The sequence below is a fragment of the Leptopilina heterotoma genome, unplaced genomic scaffold (genome assembly GCF_015476425.1).
Source record: "Leptopilina heterotoma isolate Lh14 unplaced genomic scaffold, ASM1547642v1 Lhet_60, whole genome shotgun sequence".
NCBI lineage: Eukaryota > Metazoa > Arthropoda > Insecta > Hymenoptera > Figitidae > Leptopilina > Leptopilina heterotoma.
This window is the reverse complement of record NW_025111138.1, coordinates 7,395,367-7,422,445: the sequence shown is the minus strand read 5'-3', so window position 1 is coordinate 7,422,445 and position 27,079 is coordinate 7,395,367. Positions and strand designations below refer to the sequence as shown.

The window sequence follows — 27,079 nt, the reverse complement described above, 5'->3', positions numbered from 1 at the left end:
GATTAATGTTAAATTCATTAGCAATTTGTTAATTTAGCAAATTTGGAGTTTAGTATTTGAATTAATTAATTAATTTTTACTTATAAATTAATTAGATGTGGATTAATTTAAATGTCAAAAAAATAATTTTTACATTTAAATTAAATAAAATAGAATTGAATTTTTTTTGCATTATATTATTTTTCTAAAAATTTTAACCAAAAATCTAAAAATTACTATTTATTTGCTACTAATTTCTCTTAGTTTTAAAAAATTTACAATAAATAAACAAAGTTTCTAATGCATTTAAAATTGAAGTAATTGATGTTTTAATTTATTTAAGATTGAAGTAAATTGTAAATATACTTCAAAAGTGATTATATACAATTTATTAGGCTAATCTATAATTTAGAGAAAGTGTGTTAATAGTTTAGTTCGTAATTAAAGAAATGGTAATAATTCAGTTTAAATATTAAATAATAATTCTATAATTTATAATACTCGATAATTAATTAATTAATAGTGTACTATAATTTCTTTTTATTACCCATCAATCAAATTTAGTGAAATTTGAACCAATGTCTCACTTTTTTTTCTATCTCTTAAAGATTAAAATTCAGAGAGAAAAGAAATGGAATAATTAATACAATTAAATAGCTCATTGATTAATATTGTTGAATCTAGTATATAGAGGAATTAGAAATTTCCGACAATTATACATAATTGTAGTCTTTATTGCAGCTTGACATTTTTAATTAAAACTACAATTAAGAGACATTTCGCTCATATGAACCTCTCTTGTTAGGTATGGGTGTAAAATAGCTGTACAAATTATCTAAATTCTTTAAAATTCTATTATTTCAACATTTTTTTTTTTTTAGGTTTTCTGGTATTTTTTAATTTCCGGGAGTTTCTAAATTTTTTTTCCCTAATTAGTTCATTATTTTTAATTAGTTTTATTTATATTTGGTTGTTTTTTTGTTTGAAGGTTTTTTTTCTGTTAATAATAATAATAAAATTTTTTTCTTCCGATTATATATTTATTATTCACCTTCGACATGAATTGAATATCAATTGTGGATAGGAGAAGGCGCTTTGACCTGTTTTTTTCATTGAAATTAAGTTATCATATAGAGGTGAATTAATCAGAATGCAAAACCCAAACTGTATAGTGTATTTGAAAGGCTTCTGAAATTCGATTATGGAAACCCTGAAGAAATCATAGAAAAGCCTCTTGGTTTCAAGGGGACAAATTTTTTTTTATACCATCAAACTTGACAAATTGTTTCTTGAATTTGAAAGAGAATATTTTTTTAAGAATAATTAAATTAAAATTTCTCAAAAAAACTAATTATTTCAGAATTTGAAATTTATAATAATTTTCAGAAATATTTAAATATTTAAATAAATATTTAATTATCATTAATTTTTACACAACAATTGAATTATTAAAAAAAATTTAGTTTAAAACCTTCTGAAATTTAATTATTTATCAGTAAATTGCAACTGTTTTGAACCAAAATCTTTGTTTTGAGAAAAAAGATTTTTTTAATCGTAATTAATTGTCAAAAATTATATTAAAATAAATAAAAAAATCGCAGGGTCGCCACGCAACCTGGAAGACCTGGAAATGTCAGGGAATTTTATAAACTTTGAAAAAACCTGAAAAAGTCAGGGAATTTTCATCGGAATTCTGGAAAATTATTGTTTTCTAAAGTTATTGTGCTTATTCTTGAAATCTAATTTTTCTTAAATATTTCAGAATTAATTCAATTTTAAAAGAGTTGCCTTTACAATTTTTCTTCGCAATAATTCAATTATTTTCATAAATAATAAAAAAAATTTATAGATTTATAATTATTTTCATAAATTAATAATAAAACTCATCGCAAAATTTTAATTATTTTTAATACAATTTTAATGAAATTTCTCGAAAAATGTACAATTATTCTTAAAATTTTTATTAAAATTCATCAAAGAAATTCAATTATTTTAAAATTAAAAATCTTTCCTATAATTTATTTATTAGAATATAAGTATTATTGTCAATACATTTTTATTTAAATTTCTTGAAAGAATTAAATTATTTTCAAAAATTTTAATGAAATTCTTTTTAACAATTCAATTTTTTTGCAAAATAATTTTAATAGAATTCTTCGTAGAAATTTCATTAGTTTCTATAATTTATCAAAATTCAATTATTTTCAATATTTACTAATTCAATAAAACTTCACAAAAGAATTCAATTAGGTATTTAAAAAAAAATATTATTAAAAAATTCGTCTCAAGAATTCAATTATTTTCAAAAGTTTTAAAAAATTATTGTCAAAATTTCAATTATCTTTATAAATATTAAAATTTTTTTCCAAAATTCAACTATTTTCAAAAATTTTAATAATATTCTTGGCAATATTTCAATTATTTTCAAAAATTTTAATAAAATTCTTGGCAATATTTTAATTATTTTCAAAAATTTTAATAATATTCTTGGCAATATTGCAATTATTTTCAAAAACTTTTCTCAATTCAATCAAATTTTTTACAGAGATTCAATTATTTTTAATAGAATTTTAATCTACTTTCTTGAAAAATGAAATTATTATTAAAAATTTTATTGAAATTCGTCGAAAAAATTAAATTATTAAATTAAATTAATTATTATTAATTATTAATTTACCAAAATTTGTTTATGAAATTCTTTATGAGAATTCAATTTTAGGAAAAATTTAATTGTTCAATAAATTATTTTTTTTGTATTTAAATAATTGAATTGTCGTAGAATTTTCTAATAATAATTGATTCAAATATGAATTTCAGATAATATTTTAGATAATAATAATTGAATTTTGAAAAGGTTTCAAGTTACAATCTTTGAATGTTTGAATTTTTCTTAATTTTAACTGAAAATTGTGTAGATTAAATTTTTTTGTAAAAGTTCAATTAAATTTTTTTTAAGTTATTTGAGGTTTTTATTTTCTAATATATATATTTGATTGAAGAATTTCCGAATAATCGATGAAATTTCGTAAAATTGAATTGTAAACAAAAGGATTTGAAAATGTTCAAAGAAATTTTTTAAAAATTATTGAAAATAATTAATATAAAGGAGAATTTTATCTGAAAATTCTGGAAAACAATAATTGAATTAAAGTGATGAAAGTAATTTTGAATAAGTTACAGTAACAATATTCTTATGATATAAAATAATGATTTTATCTGTCGTTCATTTTCAATTATTATATAAAACATGAAGACATCGATTGCTCCGAGTCTTCGACTCGGAGTGATTGATTTCTTTATGTTTTATAAGAATTTTTTATAAGTTGTTTAATTTCAAAAAGGTTTGAATTAAAAATTTTGTAAAATATAAATTTATTTTTTAAAAACCTGGAAAAATTCCGTTTTTTAACCTGGAAAAGTCAGGGAATTTGAAATGAGCAAAAGCGTGGCAACCCTGAATTGTATTTTATTGAAAATATGTAATCGAAAACTAAAAAAAAGTCATACAATCGAAGGAGACTACTTTATTGATCAGTTCAACTTTTCGAGAGAATAAAAAAAAATTATGATCGATTCGCCCTTGTAAAAGTGAAATTTATTATAATATTCTGAAAGTTACAACAAACGACATAATCATTTAAAAGTAAAATATACACGAACATGTATGAATTAATGCGTAAAAAAAAAGAATAAAAAGACAATGGAAGAAATAGTGTGTATACAACCCACGTGTAAAACACAAATGAGCGCGCAGGTGGTTCGTTTGTATCCTATAACAATAATTTAAAATAAATTTTTGCCAAAAACGACAAGTAAAATGAAGAAATCATTGTTTATTGCCAGTTACACAATTTAAATAATAGTATAATATAATTTGTTGAAATCGGAAGCTATTGTTAATTGCCCATTCAAGTACATATATATAAAAATATACAATAAGAAGGAAAAAAGTATTTTAAACTCGATACTTTATATACACACAGAGATAGGCTTTGCAATTGTGAAAGTGAGAAAATATCGAGTATGTGTTGCGAATACCGAGCAAAGCACGTGGCTAACCTTATTAAGCGACTGTCGGGCGTGACAAACATTCCATTTTATATAAATTAAATTAATACAAACTGATCAATTTTATATAATAATGTACTTGAAAAACAATTTATTTTTATGTTTTGAAAAAAATTCTGTTGCAATTTTGGAGAACTATTATTATTATAAAATTATGCCCATTCGTTCGTAAATAGTATTTGTTTTTTTAAATTTTTGTAGTTTTTTTGTTTTTATTTTATTCCACTCAATTAATAATTATAATAATTATTTATTTGATAATAGACAAGTCATCGGTTATTTAGATCAAATACATTTTTTTCAACATAATTTAATTCAATATAATTATTCTTTGTCATCGACAAAGAATAAATACTTGAAATTATTTAAAGTTATTTCTTGAACTTAAAATTATTTGAATTTAATTCTCGAACTTAAAATTATTTGAATTTAATTATTAAACTTAAAATTGTTTGAAGTTAATTATTGAACTTAAAATTATTTAAAGTTAATTCTTGAACTTAAAATTATTTGAATTTAATTCTTGAACTTAAAATTGTTTGAAGTTAATTATTGAACTGAAAATTATTTGAAGTTAATTATTTAACTTTTAAAATAATAATTGAAGTTCTTTTAAAGCTAAACATTAAACAGTCTAAACTGTAAGTATAAACTGCAGTTATTTCCTCGACCAATAAGGAAGCCCTATTCGCTAGGCAACCGCTACAATTTTTTTTTCAAGACCATATAACACCTCGATGATCTGCATTCTCGGTGCGTTTCTTTTTCTTTCACACGAAAATCCAGAAATTCCTCACTTCCTATTATATTATTAAAAAAAATATATATACTTTTTCCCTTTTTACCTCAGCTTCCTCTTTTTTCCCATACTCATTTCATTTACACTACTTCTTTGCTTTATATTTAATATTTTTTGTATTCAAAACAATTATTCACTAACTAAATATTGAGAATTTATTTTTCAATTCAGTGAAATAATTTTCAGAGTTGCCACAGATCAGAAAATTCAGGAAATTCAGGGAAAACTCAGGGAAAGTAGAATTGGTCAGGGAAATCAGGAAAAAGTCAGGAATTTTTATTAAAAGTACTGGAAAAAATTGAATTTTTAGAATTATTTAATTTAGTTAATTTAGTTAAATATTTCAAAATTAATTGAATTTTAAAAGAGTTGCGTTTACAATTTTCATAAATAGATTAACTTCAAAAGGTTTTAATTTAAAATTTTAGAAAATTTCAATTTTGAATAAATTTTATTAGAAATTTGAAAGAACTTGGAATTTTTGAAAAATTTTAATAATTCAAATTCTTCTGCAATTAGTTAAATTTTTCAATATTTAATTAATTATTAAAAATAATGGATTTATAAAGAATTTTAGTTAACACTCAAAAAAATTGAATTTTGGAGAACTTACAATAATTAAATCAATTACTTTATCATTTGATTGCAGTAATTCAATTATTTTCAAAAGAAATAAAATTCTTCTCCGAAATTCAATTATTTTCGAAAATTTTCCCTAATTCAATTCTATTCAATATTTACGATTTAAGTAAAATTTTCTATAAGAATTCAATTATTTATTTAAAAAAAAATTTTGATAACATTCTACGCAAGCATTTAATTATTTTCATAAATAATAAAAAAATTCACAGGAATTCTATGATATTTAAACATTTTTTTATTAATTTCTTCGCAATAAATTAATTACGTACAAAAATTTTAAAAAATTCTCGTCAAGAATTAAAAAGCTTCCAATATTCAATTATTCATAAAAATTAGAAAAAAAATCTTTAAAATAAAATTGTCAAAATTCCAGGTTATTGATTAAAATTTTCAAAATAATTCATTTATAAATCTTCTGATATTCAATTATTTATAAAAATTACAAAAGAAAATTTTTGAAAATTCAATTTTTAAAATTTTTAATTAAAACTTCCTGATTTTTAGGTTTTTATTTAAAATTTAAGAAAATTTCAATTACAAACTTCCTGATATTCAATTATTTATAAAAATTACAACATAAAATCTTTCAAAATTCAATTATTTTTTTTATTTTTAAGTAAAATTACCAGATATTAAATTATTTAAATTAACAAACAATTATTATAAAAAAATTTTAAATATTCTCGTCAAAATTTCAAATAGATCTTTCAAATTATTAAAATTCTTCTCTGAAATTCAATTATTTAAAAAAATGTTGAAAAAATTCTACGCAAACATTTCATTTATTTTTATAAATAATAAAAATTTCACAAGAATTCAATTATTTAAAATTGAATTTTCATACATTTTTTTTTAAAACAATCAATTATTTAAATATTTTTTATAAAAAAATAAATAATACAATTTTCCCAGGAATTCAATTTCTTACAAATTTTTTATAAATTTCTTCGCAATAATTCAATTGTTTCCATAAATAATACAATTTTTTTTATAAAAGTTCAATTATTTTCATAAATAATAAAACTCATTGCAGAATTTAAATTATTTTTAATTCAATATTTTAATCGAATTTCTCGAAAAATGTGTATTCTTAAACATTTTATTAAAATTCTACTAGAATTCAATTATTTGAAAATTTTGTTGATAACTATTCTTTATGGGAATTAAATTTTAAGAAACATTCAATTATTCAATGAATTATTTATATTTGTATTTAAATATAATTGAATTCTCGTAAAATTTTTTAATAACAATTGATTGAAAAATGAATTTTACTTAAAATTATAGTATTTTATTTAAAAAATTGTAGAAAATAGTAATTTAATTGAAATGATAAAAATAATTTCAAAAAGATTTGAATTTAAAATTTTTTAAAATCTTAATTCCAATTAAAGAAGAAATTATAAAATAAATTTACTGGAACATTTTTTTGAGTGTGTCTAATCACTTTTTGAGTGATTCAAAATATTCTTTAGAGTCACGGAAAAAGTGACAATTTTTTATGGAAATCAGGGAAAAGTCAGGGAAAAACAAAATTAAATTTTTGTGTCAACCATGCTTTTTTTAATATCCAAAAAAATTATTTTTGAATAAAATTAAAATTGAACTAAGTAAGAAGAAAAATCTTCGTTCATATAAATAATAAGATTAGAATTATAATAATAATAATAATAATAATAATAATAATAATAATAATAATAATAATAACAACTTGTTACTTTTGTAACAAGATTAAGTAGAGAGGCTAATTCGATGTCAAATATTGTTGACTTTTTTGATAGTAACTTCTTAAGATTCACCTCTTCATTGCGTAGGTTTATTTTCGACTTTTAAATTAAAACTACCTAGCGTTGATTACATACAGTTAATATTGTACAATATAAGTTGCGGTTGCAACTTTTAGATTGTAAGAGTACTATGTACGAAAGGGCTTGTCCCGTATATTTGTTAAATAAATAAATAAATAATAATAATAATTTTTTTTATGGCTGTAAAAAAATTTGACCTTTGGGAGTATTCGGGACGAACGTTTCAATAGAAACAAGCACGTGGTTTTCATTTCTTTCCGTATCTGGGTAATCTGAATTTTTTTTCGTCTTCTCCTTTAGTGCGTACACCTTGTTGTGCTGTTTTATCGTATATTTCTTTTTATTTGTTTTCATCTGCGAGTATTACGCTTACACGTCCACTTAGCGTGACGTGCACGCGTTTATATACAATTACACATTCAACTATATAATACATAACGAGTATTCTATGACAAACCGTTGCGAACAAAACGGAGATGCAAATTTTAACGGTTTCGCTTTATTTGTTTCGATTTGTAAAACATTGAAAAGTTTTTGCCTCTCGATTGACCTTTTTCTTATACTATATACATATACATATTATATTGACGGTAATTTATTCTAACGGATAGTTAAGAGGAAAAAATTTTTTTTCATCAAAATAGGTGTACAGAGAAAAATAGAGAAAGGCGATCTAATTGCCTTTCTTCTTTTATTTTTCTTCTTCTTCTTCTTCTTCTTCTTTATTTCTTTAAAACAAAAAAGCAAAAAAATATAGCAGTAGTGTTGAAATTTTAATTTATGTTTAAAATAGTCTCAGTTTAAAATTTTAATTTTTATAGAGATCAGGGAAAAAGTCAAAAGTTTTCTCCGAAAATTAGGAAAAATTAAAAAAAAAAATTTCGTGGAAAGTCTGTTATTTGAATGTTTATTTCAATTTGATAATCTGTTTATTTTCTGTCATAGAGCAATAATTCATTATGTCAAATGACAATTAAATGTTATTGGATTTACAAATAGTGTGTGTTTTGTAATTGTGTCATATTAATCACAAGTGACAATCGTGCGGTCGATTAAATTATACTATCATTCCACTTGTTTTTTCCCTTCATCGTTTTGCATACTTTCCAAGGCTAGAATGGTATATGAAACATTCCAATTTATAATTTCCAGGTCTCTCCTCAATGAAAGGAGAACGTTGATGCAAGTGATGAAGGATTCACTTTTTTTTCGCCTTCTGGCAGTAGTTCAATGTCTCTTTTGTTGAAGAAAGTTTAACAAAATTTGTATTCTTCAATGGAATTAGGTTGTATTTTTATATCCAGAATTTTGAAAAAGAAACTTTGGTTCTGATTTCTCTGATTAGCCTCATTTTCCCTCCCCCAAAAAAAAGAAAGAAAGAGGAAAAAAGTAATCGTTATTAATTTCAATCGATTTATGAATTTTATCATCATTAGAAGTTTAATGTTTTGAATTTAAAAGGAAAAATTGAGTAAAAAAAAATTTCCGTTTTATAGTCTTTTAAAAATATGTCTATTTTAGGAGAATTTCCAATGAGTGTTGATATGGTTGATTGGTTTATCTAGATTTCTGTTATTAATTATATGTACATTAGAGGGCAAAAAGATTGCGCGCTAATTATTCACATGACTTGATCTAGTTTTATCGATGCAAGAAACGAGATCAGATGAAAGAGAGGTTTTCAACATTAATTACAGATGACGTGTTTGCTTTATAGGCAATTTAATTTTTTGATATTTATCAATATTCGACAGATTGGAAAAAAAATTTATTTGTATCAAATATGTGATTACTTATCTATTATCAAGTAGGTAAATATTTACTTGAATTAATTAATTTTCATTTAAATTAAATAAATTGTGTTTGAACCGAAATTCAATTATTTTCAAAAATTTTCCTCAATTCAATGATTTTCAATATCTACTATTTTCATAAAATTTTCCAAAAGAATTCAATTATTTAAAAAAAATTAGATTAAATTCTACGCAAACATTTAATTATAATTTCATAAATAATAAAAATTTTACAGAATTTCAATTATTTACAAATTTTTTATAAATTTTTTCGCAATAATTCAATTATGTTCAAGAATTAAAAAGAATTCTCGTCAAAATTTCAAACATTTCTAAAAATTATAAAATTCTTCGCTAAAATTCAATTATATTCAGGAATTTTTGTAAAATTCATTGTAAAATCCAATTACTTTCATAAATAACAATATGCATCTCAAGAATTCTTGAGAATAATAATTGAAATAATTCGATTATTTTCAAAAAATCTAAAAAAAATTCAACATTTCAATTATCTTTTTAAATAAATAGCAAAGTTCCTCGACTAAATTCAATTATTTTCAGGACTTTAAATAAAATTCATTGCAAAATTCAATTATTTTCAAAAATATGTAATAGTGATATTACATCGTGATGAATACATCACGAGAATTCAATTATTTTCGAAAATTTTAATAAAATTCATGGCAAAATTTCAATTATTTTTAAATATTTGAATAAAATTTTTTGAAAGAGTTCAATTATTTACATAAATAATAAAATTTTTCTCAAGAGTTCATTTATTTTCATAAATAATATAATTCTTTGTCAACATTCAATTATTTTCATAAATAATAAAATTTTTGCGGGGATTCAATTATTTTCGTAAATATAATAAAATTTTTACGGGGATTCAATTATTTTTGTAAATAATAAAATTCTTTTTAAGAATTCAATTATTTTCATAAATAATAAAACTCATTGGAAAAATTCAATTATTTTTAATACAATTTTAATCGAATTTCTCGAAAAATGTAATTGTATTCTTAGAAATTTTAATAAAATTCGTCAATAGAAATCTTTAAAAATTTAAATTTTTAACTAACAATTTTGTGGAGTTAAATTTTTTTGAGAAACTTTAATTGCGGATTTTTAAAATATTATTTTAAGTTTTTATTTTCTAAATATTTAATTGAAGAATTTACGAATAATTGAAATTTTGTAAAAATTGAGTTGTAAACAAATGAATTTGAAAATTCTTAAAAAACTTTTTCAAAAATTATTAAAAATAATGGATTAAAAAAATTCAATTTTGTAAAAGTTACAAATTATTGCAAAAATTCAATTATTTTCAAAAGTAATAATATTCTTCGCAAAAATTAAATATTGTTTAAAAGTAATCAAATTCTTCTTACGGATTCAATTATTTTCATAAATAATAAAACTCATTGCAGAATTTCAATTATTTTTAATTCAATTTTAATCAAATTTCTCGAAAAATGTGTATTCTTAAACATTTTATTAAAATTCTACTAGAATTCAATTATTTGAAAATTTGTTGATAACGATTCTTTATGGGAATTGAATTTTAAGAAACATTCAATTATTTAATAATTTAATTTAATTTTGTATTTAAATAATTGAATTCTAATATAATTTTCTAATAAATATTGATTTGAAAATGAATTTCAGTTAAAATTTTATATAATAATTGAATATTAAAAGCAATATAGCGTGGATTTTTAAAAATAATTAAATTTTGAAATTAATTTTTTTGAAAAAGTTTAATTGAATTTTTTAAATATTATTTTAAGTTTTTATTTACTGATATTTATTTATCTACTTGTTATTAATTTTTATTTGACTCGATAATTCTATTTTATAAAGTTTCTATAGAAAAATTATGATTCAGTAAATTTTTGTTGTTGTGAAGAAAATTATTATATTTTCCAGGGATCAGGTCAGGAAAATAAGAGACTTTAGGGAAAACTTAGGGAATTTTATCAACAATATTAATTTTCGGTATTAAATATATTAAAAAACATTTAATTATTTTAGAATTGTTTTTTATTCAATTAAAAAACTTTTGAAATTACTACGAATTTTAAAACTGAATCTTATATTTTTTCTATTTCTGTCAATATTTATTTTTTATTAAATTTTTTTGAAAATTATAATGCCTTGGGAAAAATGATAATAGTAATTAAATATTTAATAACAAATATTTATTATAAAAATTGATTTCGAATAATTTCACAAATGAGAATATTTACAGATAGATGTAAATAATAAATAATTCCTTTTGTATCTAATATTATGTTTAGAGTGAATCAAAATATTTTTTACGTTCAGAGAAAAAAAATCAAAATTCCATTTGGAAATCAGGGGGAAAATCAAATTTTTCTGCGTGACAACCGTGTCATCATAAATTCATTCAACTTTCGCCTCTGTAAAACTCGTTTGTCATTTCATCAAGATTGTTTTCTCGCATAGAGTGTGTACTATTTTTTGTGCTTGTATGGATGACTTTACATAATAGCAGTAAATATCTTCTAATCACTCAAACAATGATTAAAGTCAGTCATTATAAATACGTATATATTTATATGAGTGAATTTATTATTATTCATTTGTCATACTTAAAAACTCATTTTTCATAGATCCAAACCCATTTGGAAACTATAGCTAACTTTAATTTTCCGTAATTATTACCTTTCTTTAAAAATTCAGAAAAGAGTTGCTTTCGTAATTTAATTATTCTATTTGCATTTTTCGTGAGCAGTGTCATTAGAAATCAGCAAAGAAAATGATCTTCTCTCAACTGAATCATTAGGTATGCGAAATATCCAGAAAGATTTCATTATCATCATCATGTCGTGTTATATTAGGTGCTGATCATAATACTGATTATTAAATTATTTATGAATTATTTACGTATGTATTTATGAATTATTTAAGTATTTATGAATTACTTAAGTATTTATGAATTACTTAATTATTTATGAATTACATAATTATTTATGAACCATTTAAGCATTGTTTAGAAAATAACTTAAGTACCGAGTCAAAACAAAATTGATAGAATTTTACTAAAATGATTCTATAGAATGAATTTACATAAAAAAATAAAGTAGGAGAAAAAAAAGATTATTTATTTACATTAATCTATTTTTGCTTTTTACTCTTTCCTTTTTCTACTAAATGTTTACTAGAATTGCTACAGAGTCATTCTAGTAAAATTCTATGGAATTTTTCCAACTGGGTATTCTTTATGAATTATTTAAGTATTGTTTAGGAATCATTTAAGAATTTAAGTATTCTATTCTTACATTTAAGAATCCAATTAGAAAGCCAAGGACGTTATCGTTTTTTTATGTAATAACTGGTAAATCGTTACTTCTTTCTCAATTCTGACGTTTGCAAATATTTCGTACAACTTCTGATTTTTTTTATTTAGGAAGCTTCTTTCCTTTCTGAATTGTACAAAAAAATTTACCTCGACAGGGTGAAACAATTCAATTATTTTAAAAAGTAATAAAATTCTTCGCAGAAATTCAATTATGTTTGAAAATTATTTTAAATTCTCCTCAAAATTTCAATTCTTTTTATAAATAATTAAATTGTTCTCCACAATTCAATTATTTTCAAAAAATTTAAAGAAATTCGTCAAAAGAATTTAATTATTCATAAAAACTCTAATAAAAATTTTGGAAGTTATTTGTAGATTTATTTATGTTCGAAATCAAATAAATTTAAATTTCATGAGAAAAAAACCGAGAAAAATTAGGATAAAGCCGGGAAATGGCCGGGAATTTTGTTGAATGAAAATAGTAGACACCCTGCTCGAGAAAAAGTTTGTTCGATTGATGTCAAATTTAGAAAAAAATGATTCTTTTCGAATGCAGGTTTCGAATTATATTTCAGATAACATCTTGAGAAAAATGTTTTCTCAAAAATTGCCAAAGGGAGTTTGTCACCCTAATGAAAAATTGCAAACATATGAGGAAAATTAATTGAAAATCCTGCAAATTCGTCTCTCTCAACTTTGTAGCATTTTTCGGTAAATTATTCATTGATTAACAATAACAGGAATTATTGTTGTTTTCAAATTAAGAAAAAGGGAAAAATGCATAAAATACGATTGTATGTGGTACAAGAGCTGCAGGAGGAGGCACCCGATGAAGAATTCTTTGATGACGATGATTATCCACCGCCAATGATGCAGAGAAGAAATTCTCGCAGACCAAGTTTGTTACGGCAGAACATCATTCAAAAGGATCGTAAATCTGATTCAGTTTCGCCGAAATTGAAGCAAATTCGTCAGGAGATGAATAAATGTGATGTTAATTCATTGGAAAAGTCATTGTCTTTCTCGAACAGAGGTGGAAATTTACTTCCTTTAGAGAATGGTCTAATTTATGAAAAACCACTAGTGCCACCTCCAATTTTACCAAAAAATCATGCCAATATACCTCGAAAGTCAGTTTTTGCATCGCCGAGAATAAAACAATTGGCTCTCAATCTTCAGGAAAAGATGTTGGAGAGAAATGCTAAACTGACAGAGAATGTTAATAACAATTTGCAAGATTGTAAATCAACGGAAGTTGATGATAACAATAAATACGGAATGTGTCGTACTGTCAAGAATGACAATTTTTTAAGATCACTCACTCCAATTATTGAGAATATGAACACTAGTGGAGAAACCGATGACAAAGTTGAGAGACACTCGAATAATTCGTGGATCATTCAAAATTGTGAATACGATCAAGTAGATAGTGAAGAACGAAAGAAGAATAGAATTAACGAAAAATTTTCCTCTTCCTCGCCAATAATTCTTCACGATAAACGAATTTTGATTCAAAACAAAATCAATCATGACGACATAATACAGGATGATGCTTCTATCAAGAGTAATAGTTCCACAGGGTCCACGATCGTTCGTAGGAATAATAAACTCAACAGATATATGGTGAGTTTTTTTTTATGCACATTTTTCGTCATATTTAGAAATCGTAAAGTGTTAGTGTCGATAAATATTTTAATGAAGTTCTATAATTTAATTTCCTCCTTAAAAATTTTTTATTAAGAAAGAAATGAGAATTAGTAAAAAGGTTCATGTATATTATTATCTGGGTTAAAGACATTTTATTGTAGATAGAAATCCGCTCCACTTGAATGTATTGATTACACATATCATTTGAATGGTTAATGCACCGTTAATAAATAATCAAAATAAAAAAGCCTGTTAATGATTGTGGAAATTATCTAACTATATTTAATTTGTATAAATTATACTTTCTCGAGCAATCAATATATATTTTATATATCACGGAACTTAGGTGCTAGGAAGTACGCACTCTCCTCAAATCATTTATTACATATTTTATCGTTTCGAAAACATCGGGGGAAAATTAAAATAATTTACAACCTTTTTTTTTAACCAAAAAAAAAAGAAATTTTACTTTTTAACTTTCGCTATACATCCGTTGGTATCATCACAGGGTTGACACAGGTCAGGGAATTTAGGGAAAGTAGAATTGTTCAGGGAAATCAGGGAAAAGTACTGGAAATTTCAATTACTTTCAAAAATTTTCTTCTATTCAATAATTTTCATTATCCATACTATTTTATTCAAATTTTCCAAAACAATTCAATTATTTAAAAAAAATTAGATTAAATTCTACCCAAACATTTAATTATTTTCATAAATAATAAAAATTTCACAGGAATTCAATTATTTACAAATTTTTTTATAACGTTCTTCTCAATAATTCAATTATGTTGAAGAGTTAAAAAAAATTCTCTTCAAAATTTCAAATATTTTTAAAAATTATAAAATTTTTCTCAAAAATTCAATTAAATTCAGAAATTTTTATAAAATTCATTGTAAAATTCAATTATTTTTAGAAATAACAATATTGATCTCAAGAATTCTTGAGAATAATAATTCAATTATTTTCAAAAAATCTAAAAAAAATTGTCGTCAACATTTCAATTATCTTTATAAATAAATAGCAATATTCTTCGACAATATTCAATTATTTTCAGGAATTTAAATAAAATTCATTGCAAAATTCAATTATTTTCATAAATATGTAATAGTATTCATTACAAGAATTCGATTATTTTCAAAAATTTGAATAAAATTCATGGCAAAATTTCAATTATTTTTAAAGATTTGAATAAAATTTCTTGAAAGAGTTCAATTATTTTCATGAATAATAAAATTTGTCTCAGAAATTCAATTATTTTCATAAATAATATAATTCTTTGTCAAAATTCAATTACTTTCATAAATAATAAAAATTTCACAGGAATTCAACTATTTATAAATTTTTAAAAAATATCTTCGCAATAATATTCAATTATTTTCAGAAATAATTTATTAGAATTTTAAATTTTCATAGAATTTCAATTATTTTTAATATAATTTTGATTGAATTTCTCGAAAAATGTAATTATTCTTTAAAAATTTTATTAGAATTCGTCGAAATAATTCAATTATTTAAAAATTTGTTGATAACATTTTTTATGAGAATTCAATTTTGATAAAAACTCATTTATTCAATAAATTATTTATTTTTCTATTTAAATAATTGAATTCTCGTAGAATTTGCTAATAAAAATTGATTTAAAAATAAAGTTCAGTTAAAATTTAAGATAATAATTGAATATAAAAATAATTATTTCTTGAATTTTTAGAAATAATTGAATTTTGAAAAGGTTTTGAAATTAAAATCTTTGAAAATATGAATTTTTCATATTTTTAACTAAGAGTTTTGTAGAATTTATTAACTTTTTTGAAAAAGTTTCAATTGAATTTTTTTTGAAATTATTTAATGTTTTTATTTCTAAATATTTAATTGAAGAAGTACCGAATAATCGCAATTTCATAAAATTGAATTGTAAACAAATGGATTAGAAAATTCTCTAGGAACTTTTGCAAAAATTATTTTAAAAAATTGTTAATTAATAATTGAAATCTTTCGAAGAATTTTAATAACTTTTTCTGAAAATAATTACATTTTTCGAAGAATTTACTTTAAATTGAATTAAAAATAATTGAAATCCTGTGAAGAATTTTATTATTTAAGAGATTACTTTAATTCTTTCAACGAGCTTTTATTACATTTTGTTTAAATAATTGAAATCCTGTGAAGAATTTTATTATTTATGAAAATAATTTAATTCTTGCAACGAATTTCACTACATTTTTCGTGAAATTCATTTAAAATTGTATTAAAAATAATTGAAATCCTATAAAAAATTTTATTATTTATGAAAATAATTGAATTCTTACAACGAATTTTATTACCTTTTTTTAAATAATTGAATTCATGTGAAAAATTGTATTACTTGAAAAAAAAATTGAATTCTTGCGAAGGATTTTATTAAAATTTTTGTAAATAATTTTACTTTTTTTTTAAATTTTATGGAAATTTAAATTATTTGAAAACATGAAACTCGTAAAAATTCTATTCAGTCCACTTACAAAATTCGTATTAAAAGCTGTAGTTATAAAATTTTACGAATAGAATTGAATTGAAAAAACTTTAATTTTATTAAAGATTTAAAACAATATTTTCAATGAATTGTTATTAAATAATTGATAAATAATTGAATTTTACAAAGAGTCCTATTCGAATAAAATTCACATTAAACTGCAAAAAATTCGTTGCAAATCTTGATTTGATGATACAGAGAAAAAACACCTCTCCTAATCAGAAAGCACACTTTTAATTCACACTAACTCACACGAAAATTACAAAAAAAAAAAAAAAAAAAAAATTCGTTACAAATGTTGATTTGATGATAGAAGAGAAAAAAAGATTATAAAGAAGGAAATTTTTCGAAGAAAGTTAATACCATACCGCAATATGAGTTGCAACGATGTAACATGCAATTTTCAGAAGAGTGAATTAGCATTATATACGAAGTGCGTGCACCCATATCACATAACGAGGCTCACTTGGCTTGGGTTAAAAAAGAGAGAAAAAGAAGAAAAAAGAAAGAGCCAGTAGGGAAATAAAAGAAAAGTAAAATAATAAAAGGAATGAAAATAGCCTTCGAGACAGAACAGGCACAGACAGCGGGATATTATAGCATTCTAAACTCTATATAGATGGAGTAAAATAATCGTCGAGTTATCACCGTGATGTATAGCTAAATTGCAATAAATCTGCAATATTTATTACACGTGAATCCTTTTCTCAATGAAATCGATTCATTTATTCAGTCGGGCGTGTATTTTCATTCAGTGCAATTCAGTGCGAGCGCATTTTATCTGCGAGCTTAATGCAATACTTTATATAATCATATGCACATCAAATTTTGCAACTTGATTGGTCATGGTCACAATTTATATTATTATTATTATTATTATTACCATTATTATTATGATTATTATTACTACTATTATTATTTTTATTATTATTATCATCATCATTATTTTTATTACAATTATTTTTATTATTACTATTTTTACTATCATTACACTAAAAGAAAACTTTATTTGATTCCTCTCAATACTTAGTTCTAAATAGACAAGTAATCTGTTATTTGAATCAAATTAGAGCTTTTTTTTATTCAAGAGGGGCTTTTTCTCAAAAAGGTCTTTTTTCGAAATGTGGCGGTACTTAGAATTTTTTTAGGACGGTCTTGACAATTTTTTTGGAGTCTGTTCAAAAATTATAGCTTTTTTTATTGTAAAAGGGTTTTTTTTATAAAAAAGGAGCTTTTTTCCGAAACGTTCTGTACTCAACAATTTTTTAGAATTCATTTCTAATTCAGAAACAATTTCTATCTGGAAAAACGACGCTGGTCTTGATTTGAGTTGATAATAAAATTTTGTGCTTTTTTATTAAAAATTGGCGATTTTTAGTATTTTAATATTAAATTAATTTTTTTATACGATTTTTTTAGTCGATTACAAAATTTGTGCTTTTTCTCAAAACGTGGCTCTACTCAAAAATTTTTTAAAATTCATCTCTGTTTAAAAAAAAAATTTATATCTTGAAAAGAAACGCTGGTCTTAACATCTTTTTATATAATTTTTCTGAGTCTCAAATAAGAGCTTTTCTTTATTGAAAAAGGGCTTTTTTTAATAAAAAAGAGCTTTTTTCCGAAACGTGGCTGTACTCAAAAATTTTTTAGAATTCATGAGTTCTAATTCAGAAAAAATTGTTATGTCGAAAAACGACACTGGTATCTTGATTTTTTTTATACGATTTTTACTATCGATTAGAAAAATGTGGGCTTTTTAGATTAAAAATGGGCTTTCTTTTATTAAAAAAAAAATGGTTTTTTCCCGAAACGTATCAGTACTTAGAAACTTTTTAAAATTCATCTCTGATTCAAGAAAAAATTTTATGTTGAAAAATTTTTTTTTCATTGAAAATTGAGCTTTTTTTTATTGAAAAAGGGCTTTTTGGTTTAGAAAAGGAGCTTTTTTCGGAGAAACAATTGTCAGAAGCATTTTAGAATTCATAATTAAGAAAAAAATTTGTATCTGGAAAAACGACGCTCGTCTTCATATTTTTCAATACGATTTTTGGAGTTGATTATAAAATTTTTGTGCTTTTTTCATTAAAAATTGGCTTTTTTTTAATTAAAAAAGGACTTTTTTCCGAAATGTGGTTATATTCATAAATTTTTTAGAAGTCATCCCTGTTTCAGATGAAAGTTGTGCCTTGAAAAGCGACGATGAACTTAATATTTTTTATACGATTTTTTTTAGTCGATTATAAAATTTGGTCTTTTTTTTTTGTTAAAAAAGGGCTTTTTTCCGAAACGTGGCTTTATACAGAAATTTTTTAAAATTCATCACTGATTGAAAAAAAAAAATTTTATCTTGAAAAATAAAAGGCTGGTCTTAAAACATCTTTTTATAGGATTTTTTGGAGTAGATTCTCAAATTAGAGTTTTTTTCTTGAAAAAGGGCTTTTTTGGTTAAAAAAGAGCTTTTTCCGAAACGAAGCGGTAGTCAGAAACATTTTAAAATTCATGTCTAATTCAGAAAAAAATTTTATGTGGAAAAACGACGCTGGTCTTGATATTTTTTTATATCGATTATAAAATTTTTGCTTTTTTTAAAATTAATAATGGTCGTTTTTTATTAAAAAAGAGCTTTTTCCGAAACGTTACTGTATACTTAAAAATTATTTAGAATTCATCTCTGATTATAATTTTAATTACAATTATTTTTCTTATTATTTATATTATTTTAATGCGCATATACCATTTTTTTTCATTTGAGGAGATAAATAAATGCTACAGCATTAATTATTATTATACTATTATTATTTTTAATATTACTATTATAATTATTTTATCATTCGAGAATATATTAATAATTTATTATTATAATGCATATTATATATGGTGAATTAATTATTATATTGTCGAAATACACATGTTGGGTAATTACTGAATGTGATTACTATGCATGTTATTTGTGGTGCAATATATATATTTAATTAAATGATATTTTTTTAATTCCCCCTTGTAGTTTACACGCAAACGTTGCTTATGTAAATTTATTGAATATTCAATATTTGATTTAGTATAATTTCTAAATTAGATACAATTAGTTAGAACTTAATTATTGTTTTATTATACATTTAATTAGTACTGACTTATATTAACCTCACCTATTCCGCGAAGGTTATATATTTAAAGGAATATAATGTTTTTACTATTCGTATATATATTAAATTAAATAAAAAATATTAGTTTAAATAAAAATTTTATTTATCAGAAATAAAATGTTTACTTGAACCAAATTAGTAAACATTTTGACTAATTAAAATTTAGAGAGAATTACTTCGATTAATTATTATTATTACTTATTAAAAACAATTTTGCAAATGAAACAAAACAGAGTTTAATTCTACATATAAGTATTGTTCGAAAAATACCTGTTTTTTTTGTTAAATAACTACGCCAATTGCAGTTTTAGTATTTCCCTCTGGATCAGGGAAAAATGCCATTATAAGTTCTTGACATATTTTTGCAAAAGTATTTTAAATACTTTCACATTTTTCTCGTAACATTGTTTTTACATAATAATCACGTAATACTTCAAAAGGAAATTATCGAAAAAAAAAAAGATTGACACAAATGAGAAGCTTGCTCTCAAGAGTCCCCTGGAGCTAGAGAAGAAAGCACTTCCGTAATCAACCGGTTTCTTCCATTGAAAGTGAAAAGTTGCTGTTCGTTACAATCTTAGCGCAGAAATTCGTCAAAATAGATCGAGACAATTTTAATACTTAGGAAATCGTTTAATTAGCTCAAGGTTGATAATTTCAAGTATATACAAATTTTTGATACTTATCTTGATTTTATATTTGACACTTTTATACTTTCGTAATTCTAGTTTTCATAATTTTAAATAATTAGGTATCGTGATTTAGAATTAGGAAATTAAAGGGTTATATGGGTCAAAACGTCAAAAGGATGAATTTTTTTTTCGTAAAATAAATAATTTTTTTTATTTAAGAACTCTTATATCATACATTACTGGTTATTGGCACTATCAGGGTTATCATAGGTCAGGGAAATCAGGGAATTCAGAGAAAATTCAGGGAATTTTATTAAAAGTCGAGTTAAAAGTAGTGAAAAAAATTAAATTTTTAAATTCACTAAAAAAAATTCTGAATTTTTGTGACTTTTTTGTCTCTTATAAACTATGAAATTACCAAAAAAATTTTCCCCTGAAATTCAATTATTTTCAGAAATTTTTATAAAATTCTTTGTAAAATTCGATTTTTATAAAAAAAAAAATATTCATCACAAGAATTCAATTATTTTCAAAAGTATAATAAAATTCTTCGTAGAAATTCAATTATTTTCGAAATTTAAAAAAAAAATTATCGTCAACATTTTAATTATTTTTATAAATAGCAAAATTCTTCGACAAAATTCAATTATTTCGAAAAATTGAAAAAAAAATTCTTTGAAACATTTAAATTATTTTCAAAAAATTTTCTCTTTTCAATGATTTTCAATATCTACTATTTTAATAAAATTTCCCAAAGGAATTCAATTATTTATGGAAATTTTGATAAAATTCTACACTAAAATTTAATTATTTTCATAAATTATAAACATTTCGCAGGAATTCAGTTATTTAATAATTCAATTATTTTCATAAATATTAAAATTCTTTTCAGGGATTCAATTATTTTCATAAATAATAAATTTCTTTTTAGGAATTCAATTATTTTTATAAATAATAAAATTCTTTGTCAACATTCAATGATTTTTATAAATATTAAAAATTTTGCAAGAATTCAATTATTTAAAATAAAATTTACATAAATGTTTTCGAATAAAATAAATTATTTAAAATTTTTTTATAAAATTCTTCGCAATAATTCAATTATTTTCATAAATATTTTAAAAAAATTTTCAGCTATTCAATTATTTTCATAAATAATAAATTTCTTTTTAGGAGTTCAATTATTTTTAAAAATGATAAAAATTTCGCAGGCAATCAATTATTTAAAATAGAATTTGCATAGATTTTTTTGAAGAAAACCAATTATTCAAAAAAAATTTATTAAATTTTTCGCATAATTCAATTATTTTCAGAAATATCAAAATTCTTTTCAGGGATTCAATTATTTTCATAAATAATAAAATTCTTTTTAGGAATTCAATTATTTTCATAAATAAAAAATCTGATAGGAGAATTTAAAATATTTTTATTATAATTTTAATTGAATTCCTCGAAAAATTTAATAATTATTCTTAAAAATTTGATTAAAATTCATCGAAAGAATTTAATTATGTAAGCATTATTTGTTGATAAAATTCTTTAGAAGTATTCAATTTTAAGAAACATTCAATTGTTCAATAAATTATTTTTTTCTGTATTTGAATAATTGAATTCTCGTAGAATTTTCTAATAAATATTGATTTAAAAATAATTTTAGTTACAATTTTGAATAATAATTGAATATTAAAAACATTGTAGCATACATTTTTAGAAATATTTGCATTTTTCATACTTTTAAGTAACAATTCTGTAAAATTAATTTGTTTGAAAAAGTTTAATTGAATTTTAAAAAAAAATTATTTGTAGTTTTTATTTTCTAAAATCTAATGTATAAATATTTATAATTGGAGAATTTTCGAATAATCGAAATTTCAGGTAAAATTGAATTGTAAAGAAATAAATTTGAAAATTCTCAATAGAACTTTATAAAAAATCTTTAATTATTATAAAACATGAAGTGATCGATATCTTCTTGTTTTATAATATTTAATATTTTTATAAATTGATGAATTTCAAAATGGTTTGGATTTTAACATTTTTTAAATATTAATTTATATATGTAAAAGTAATAAAGATTAAATATTTATTTAATCAGAAGTTATTGATGTTTTCGAATAACTTTATAATTGAAGAAATTCGTAAATAAATGCATTATAAATAAATGCAATTAGAATATTGTTTTGAGTATCTAATAATTTTTAGAGTGAATCGCAGAATATTCTTTAGGGTCAGGGAAAAAGTTAGGAAAAAACAAAATTAAATTTTTGTGCGGCATTATACTTTAAACGGAAATAGTTTATTAATTTTTTCTTCGAATAATTAATTTTCGAATTTCACCCACTTAGGAAATTATCATTCCTGTAGAGAATTTTGAATTTAAATTTCAAATTCAAATTGAACAAGTAAATTTTAATTGAATTACAATTTTAAGGTGCGTGATCATATTTCAAAAATTATAGTTCTCTTCAAAGTGGGTTGAAACTATTACAGTTAAATATTTTTCCTCGCATTTCATTTCTTTTTTTCAAGTGTATATATATCGTTTCAAGGACTGTAACAAAGGAAATTAAACTGAATGAAAGAGCAATAAAAAATATAATTTCACAATTTTCAAAGAAAAGAGTGTATGTCAGAAGATTTTTTTGAGAACGCCTATTTCGCACCGGTTTGTTGACCTTAAATCAACAAATTCTAGCGGGTTCCGTTGAAACATTATAAAGGAGAGAAGAAAAAAAAAGAATGCGCAGAATGCAAGTAATATGCAATTTTGTTGAACAAAAATTATTCTCCTTGATAATGGACCCGGTTTGACTGGTGTCTATAGAGAAAGAGAGAGAGAGAGAGAGAGAGAGAATTAGTGTTTTTCAAATATTGCACCTCTAGTCATGTCATCATGTTTGACACTATTTTAGTGTATGTTGCAAAATTATTATCCATACTCATAAATAATTGACTGAAGATATTTTATGCTAATCAGCAGGAATATCATTAACATACCAATAAAAAGAGAGAGACATAATAGCAAAAATTAAAAGTTGGAATACAAAAAAAAAATGTTTTTTGATCTAAACAGGGAAGAGAAATTTATGTATTTTATAAATTTAGAATGTTTGTTGCATAAATAATATTGTGGCAATTTGATAATAAATTTATTTTTCTGCAAAATTCTTTGTGTAAGTTTTTGTGTTCTTTTGAGAGACATGTTTGCTGAATATTTGCGTATTTAAGGAGACAGGGTTTTTCTTTTTTCTTTGATCGATAGTTGGTACATAAGATTGCAGATGCCATTGAAGAAGCATCATCACCTCTTGGTTTCAGGTATATAATATATTAAAACCTTTCCCCCGTGTTAGTGTCGAAACAGGTAGATGCTGATCTTCACATTCGCAGAGAGCAAGTACCGCGGGGCATTAATGGAATTGCGAAATGAAATGTCAACCGAATATCTTGAGCCCTCTTGTTATTTGCCCCACTCGCCATTGGTTATGTAGAAAGTCTACTTTGTTATTGCAATAAAGGTATATTGCCTTTAGCATTGCGCATGCATCATATGCTCAATATGCTCCTCAACTTCTTTTCGCGCTCATTATCTACTCTATAACGATTTGTAGATATTTTCTTTCCATTAAAAAATTATTTATTAATCATTGTATAAATGATAAATTTTTATGTCCATTTATCCATCCATCAGCCATTTGTACTTCTACATTCAAAAATTTTGATTTTAATGACCGATCACTTGTTTATTATTATCAAATAAATATTTACTTGAATCAAATAATTTTTATTTAAATCAATTAAATTGTATTTACTTCAAATATTGAAATTATTGATTTGACAACTAATCGGTATAATCATTTACAATTTATTCAATTATTTATTTATTCACTCAATTATTTAAAATTAATTATTATTTACAATAATTATTAATTTACAATTTTAATAACATTTTTCGCAAGAATTCAATTATTTTTACAAGTAATACAATTTTTCACATGAATTCAATTATTCAGAAAAATGTAATAAAATTTGTTGTAAGAATTCAATTATTTTCATAAATATAATAAAATTTTTCATAGGATTTCAATTATTTTTAATACAATTTTAAATGAATTCCTCGAAAATTGTAATTATTTTCAAAAATTGTTTGCAAGAATTCTATTAAATATCACAAATAATGAAATTCATCACTGAAATCAAAATATTTTTAAAATCTACTATTTTAATAAAATTTCTTAAAATAGAATTCAATTATTTTTTAAAAAAATGTAATAAAATTCGTTACAAAAAATCAATTATACTTTCATAAATAAATAAAAGTCTTCGCAGGATTTTAATTATATTTAATACAATTTTTAATGAATTCCTCGAAAAGTTAAAATTCTTCTTACAAATTTTATTAAAATTCATTGAAATAATTCAATTATTTTCCATATTTACTATTTTATTCAAATTTCAAAGAAGAATTCAATTATTTAAAAGAATTTTAATAAAATTCTTCACAAACATTCAATTATTTTTATAAATAATAAAACTCTTCGAAGGATTTCAATTATTTTTAATAAATTCCTCGAAAAATGAAAATTATTGTTAAAAATTTTATTAAAATTCTTCGAAAGAATTCAATTATTGTCAAAAATTGAAAAGATTGAAATGACATTCTTCGAAACGATTAAATTGTTTTTAAAAATGTATATAAAATCCTTTGCAAACATTCAAACGAAAGAATTCAAATTATTCTTGAAAATTTTACGAAATTTAATTATTTTCAATATCTACTATTTTATTAAAATGTCAAAGAAGAATTCAATTATTTAAAAGAATTTTAATAAAATTCTTCGCAAACATTCAATTATTTTCATAAATAATACAAGTTTCATGCAGGAATTTAATTATTTAAAAAACAATTTTTATAAAATTTTTCCAAAAAATCAATTATTTAAAAAAATGTAATAAAGTTGTTCGCAAGAGTTCAATTAATATTATAAATAATAAAATTCTTCTCAAGATTTGAATTATTTTTTTTAAATATTGATAAAATTCTTTTCGAGAATTCAATTATTTTCATAAATAATAAAACTCTTCGCAGGATTTCAATAATTTTAAAACAATTTTTAATGAATTCCTCGAAAAAAGTAAATTATTGTTAAAAATTTTATTAAAATTCATGGAAAGAATTCAATTTTTTTTTAAATTTTAGAGAAATTCTTCGTAAGAATTCAATTATTTTAAAAAATGTATATAAAATTCTTTGCAAACATTCATTCGAAAAAATTCAATTATTCTCCAAAATTTCAATATAATTCTCAGAAATGATTCAATTATTTTTTTAAATTATTACGAAACTCAATTATTTTCAATATCTGCTATTTTATTAAAATTTCCTAAAAGAATTCAATTATTTAAACGAATTTTAATAAAATTTTTAGCAAACATTCAATTATTTTCATAAATAATACAAGTTTCACGCAGGAATTTAATTATTTAAAAAACAATTTTTATAAAATTTTTCAAAAAAAAACAATTATTTAAATGAATTTAATAAAGTTGTTCATAAGAATTCAATTAATTTTATAAATAATAAAATTCTTCTCAGGAATTGAATTATGTTTTAAAAATATTAATAAAATTCGTTGCAAGAATTGAATATTACTTTCATAAATAATAAAACTCATATTAAGATTTCAATTATTTTTAATACAATTTTTAATGAATTCCTCAAAAAATAAAAAATATTCTTAAAAATTTTATTAAAATTCACCGAAAGAATTAAATTATTTCCAAAAATTCTAATAAATTTTTCGAAACAATTCAATTATTCTTATAAATTGTAAAATTCTTCTCAAGAATTCAATTAATTTTATAAATAATAAAATTCTTCTCAGGAATTCAATTATATTTAAAAATATTGATAACATTCGTTGCAAAAATTCAATTATTTTCATAAATAATAAAACTCTTCGCAGGATTTCAATTATTTTTAATACAATTTTTGATGAATTCCTCAAAAAATGTAATTATTATTAAAATTTTTTATTAAAATTCTTGGAAAGAATTCAATTGCTTAAAAATTTGTTGATAAAATTGTTTATGAGAATTCAGTTATAATTGTTATAATTTATTATGTTTTTATAATTATTGTAATTATTTTCAATGGAATTTTAATTAAATTCGTCGAAAAAATTCATAAGAATTCAATTATTATTCTCATAAATAATAAATTTCTTTGCGGGAATTCAATTATTTTCATAAATAATAAAATACTTTAGATAAATTTAATTGTTTTGAATATAATTTTAATAAAATTGTTCGCAGAAATTCAATTATTTAAATAATACAATTTTCATATAATTTGTCGAATAAAATCAATTATTTAAAAAAAAATCTATAAAATTCTTTGCAATTATTCTTAAAAATTTTATTAAAATTCTTCGAAAGAATTGAATTGTTTTCAAAAATTTAGATAAAGTTCTTTATAATAATTCAATTTTAAAAAATATTCAATTTTTCATTAAATTATTAATTTTTGTATTATTAAATAATTGAATTCTCATAGAACTTTCTGATGAGAATTGATTTAAAAAAAAATTTTAGATAATAATTGAATATTAGAAGCATTAGGTATATTATGAATTTTTGTAGAAATAATTACATTTCAAAAGATTTTTAAATTGAAATCTTTGAAAATTTTAATTGTTCTAAAACTGTAATAATATTTGAATTTTGTTATTCT

At 21.6% G+C, this 27,079-nt stretch overlaps 1 protein-coding gene across 1 annotated transcript in view; it reads left to right on the top strand.

The window, feature by feature from the left end:
- LOC122509461 (rhotekin-like) overlaps positions 1-27,079 on the top strand; it is a 106,496-nt gene that overhangs the window by 2,239 nt on the left and 77,178 nt on the right. The window contains exon 2 of the mRNA XM_043623570.1: positions 12,990-14,037. Within this exon, the coding sequence (XP_043479505.1) occupies positions 13,192-14,037 (846 nt within the window). The 5' untranslated portion in view covers positions 12,990-13,191. The remainder of the gene's footprint in view (positions 1-12,989; positions 14,038-27,079) is intronic.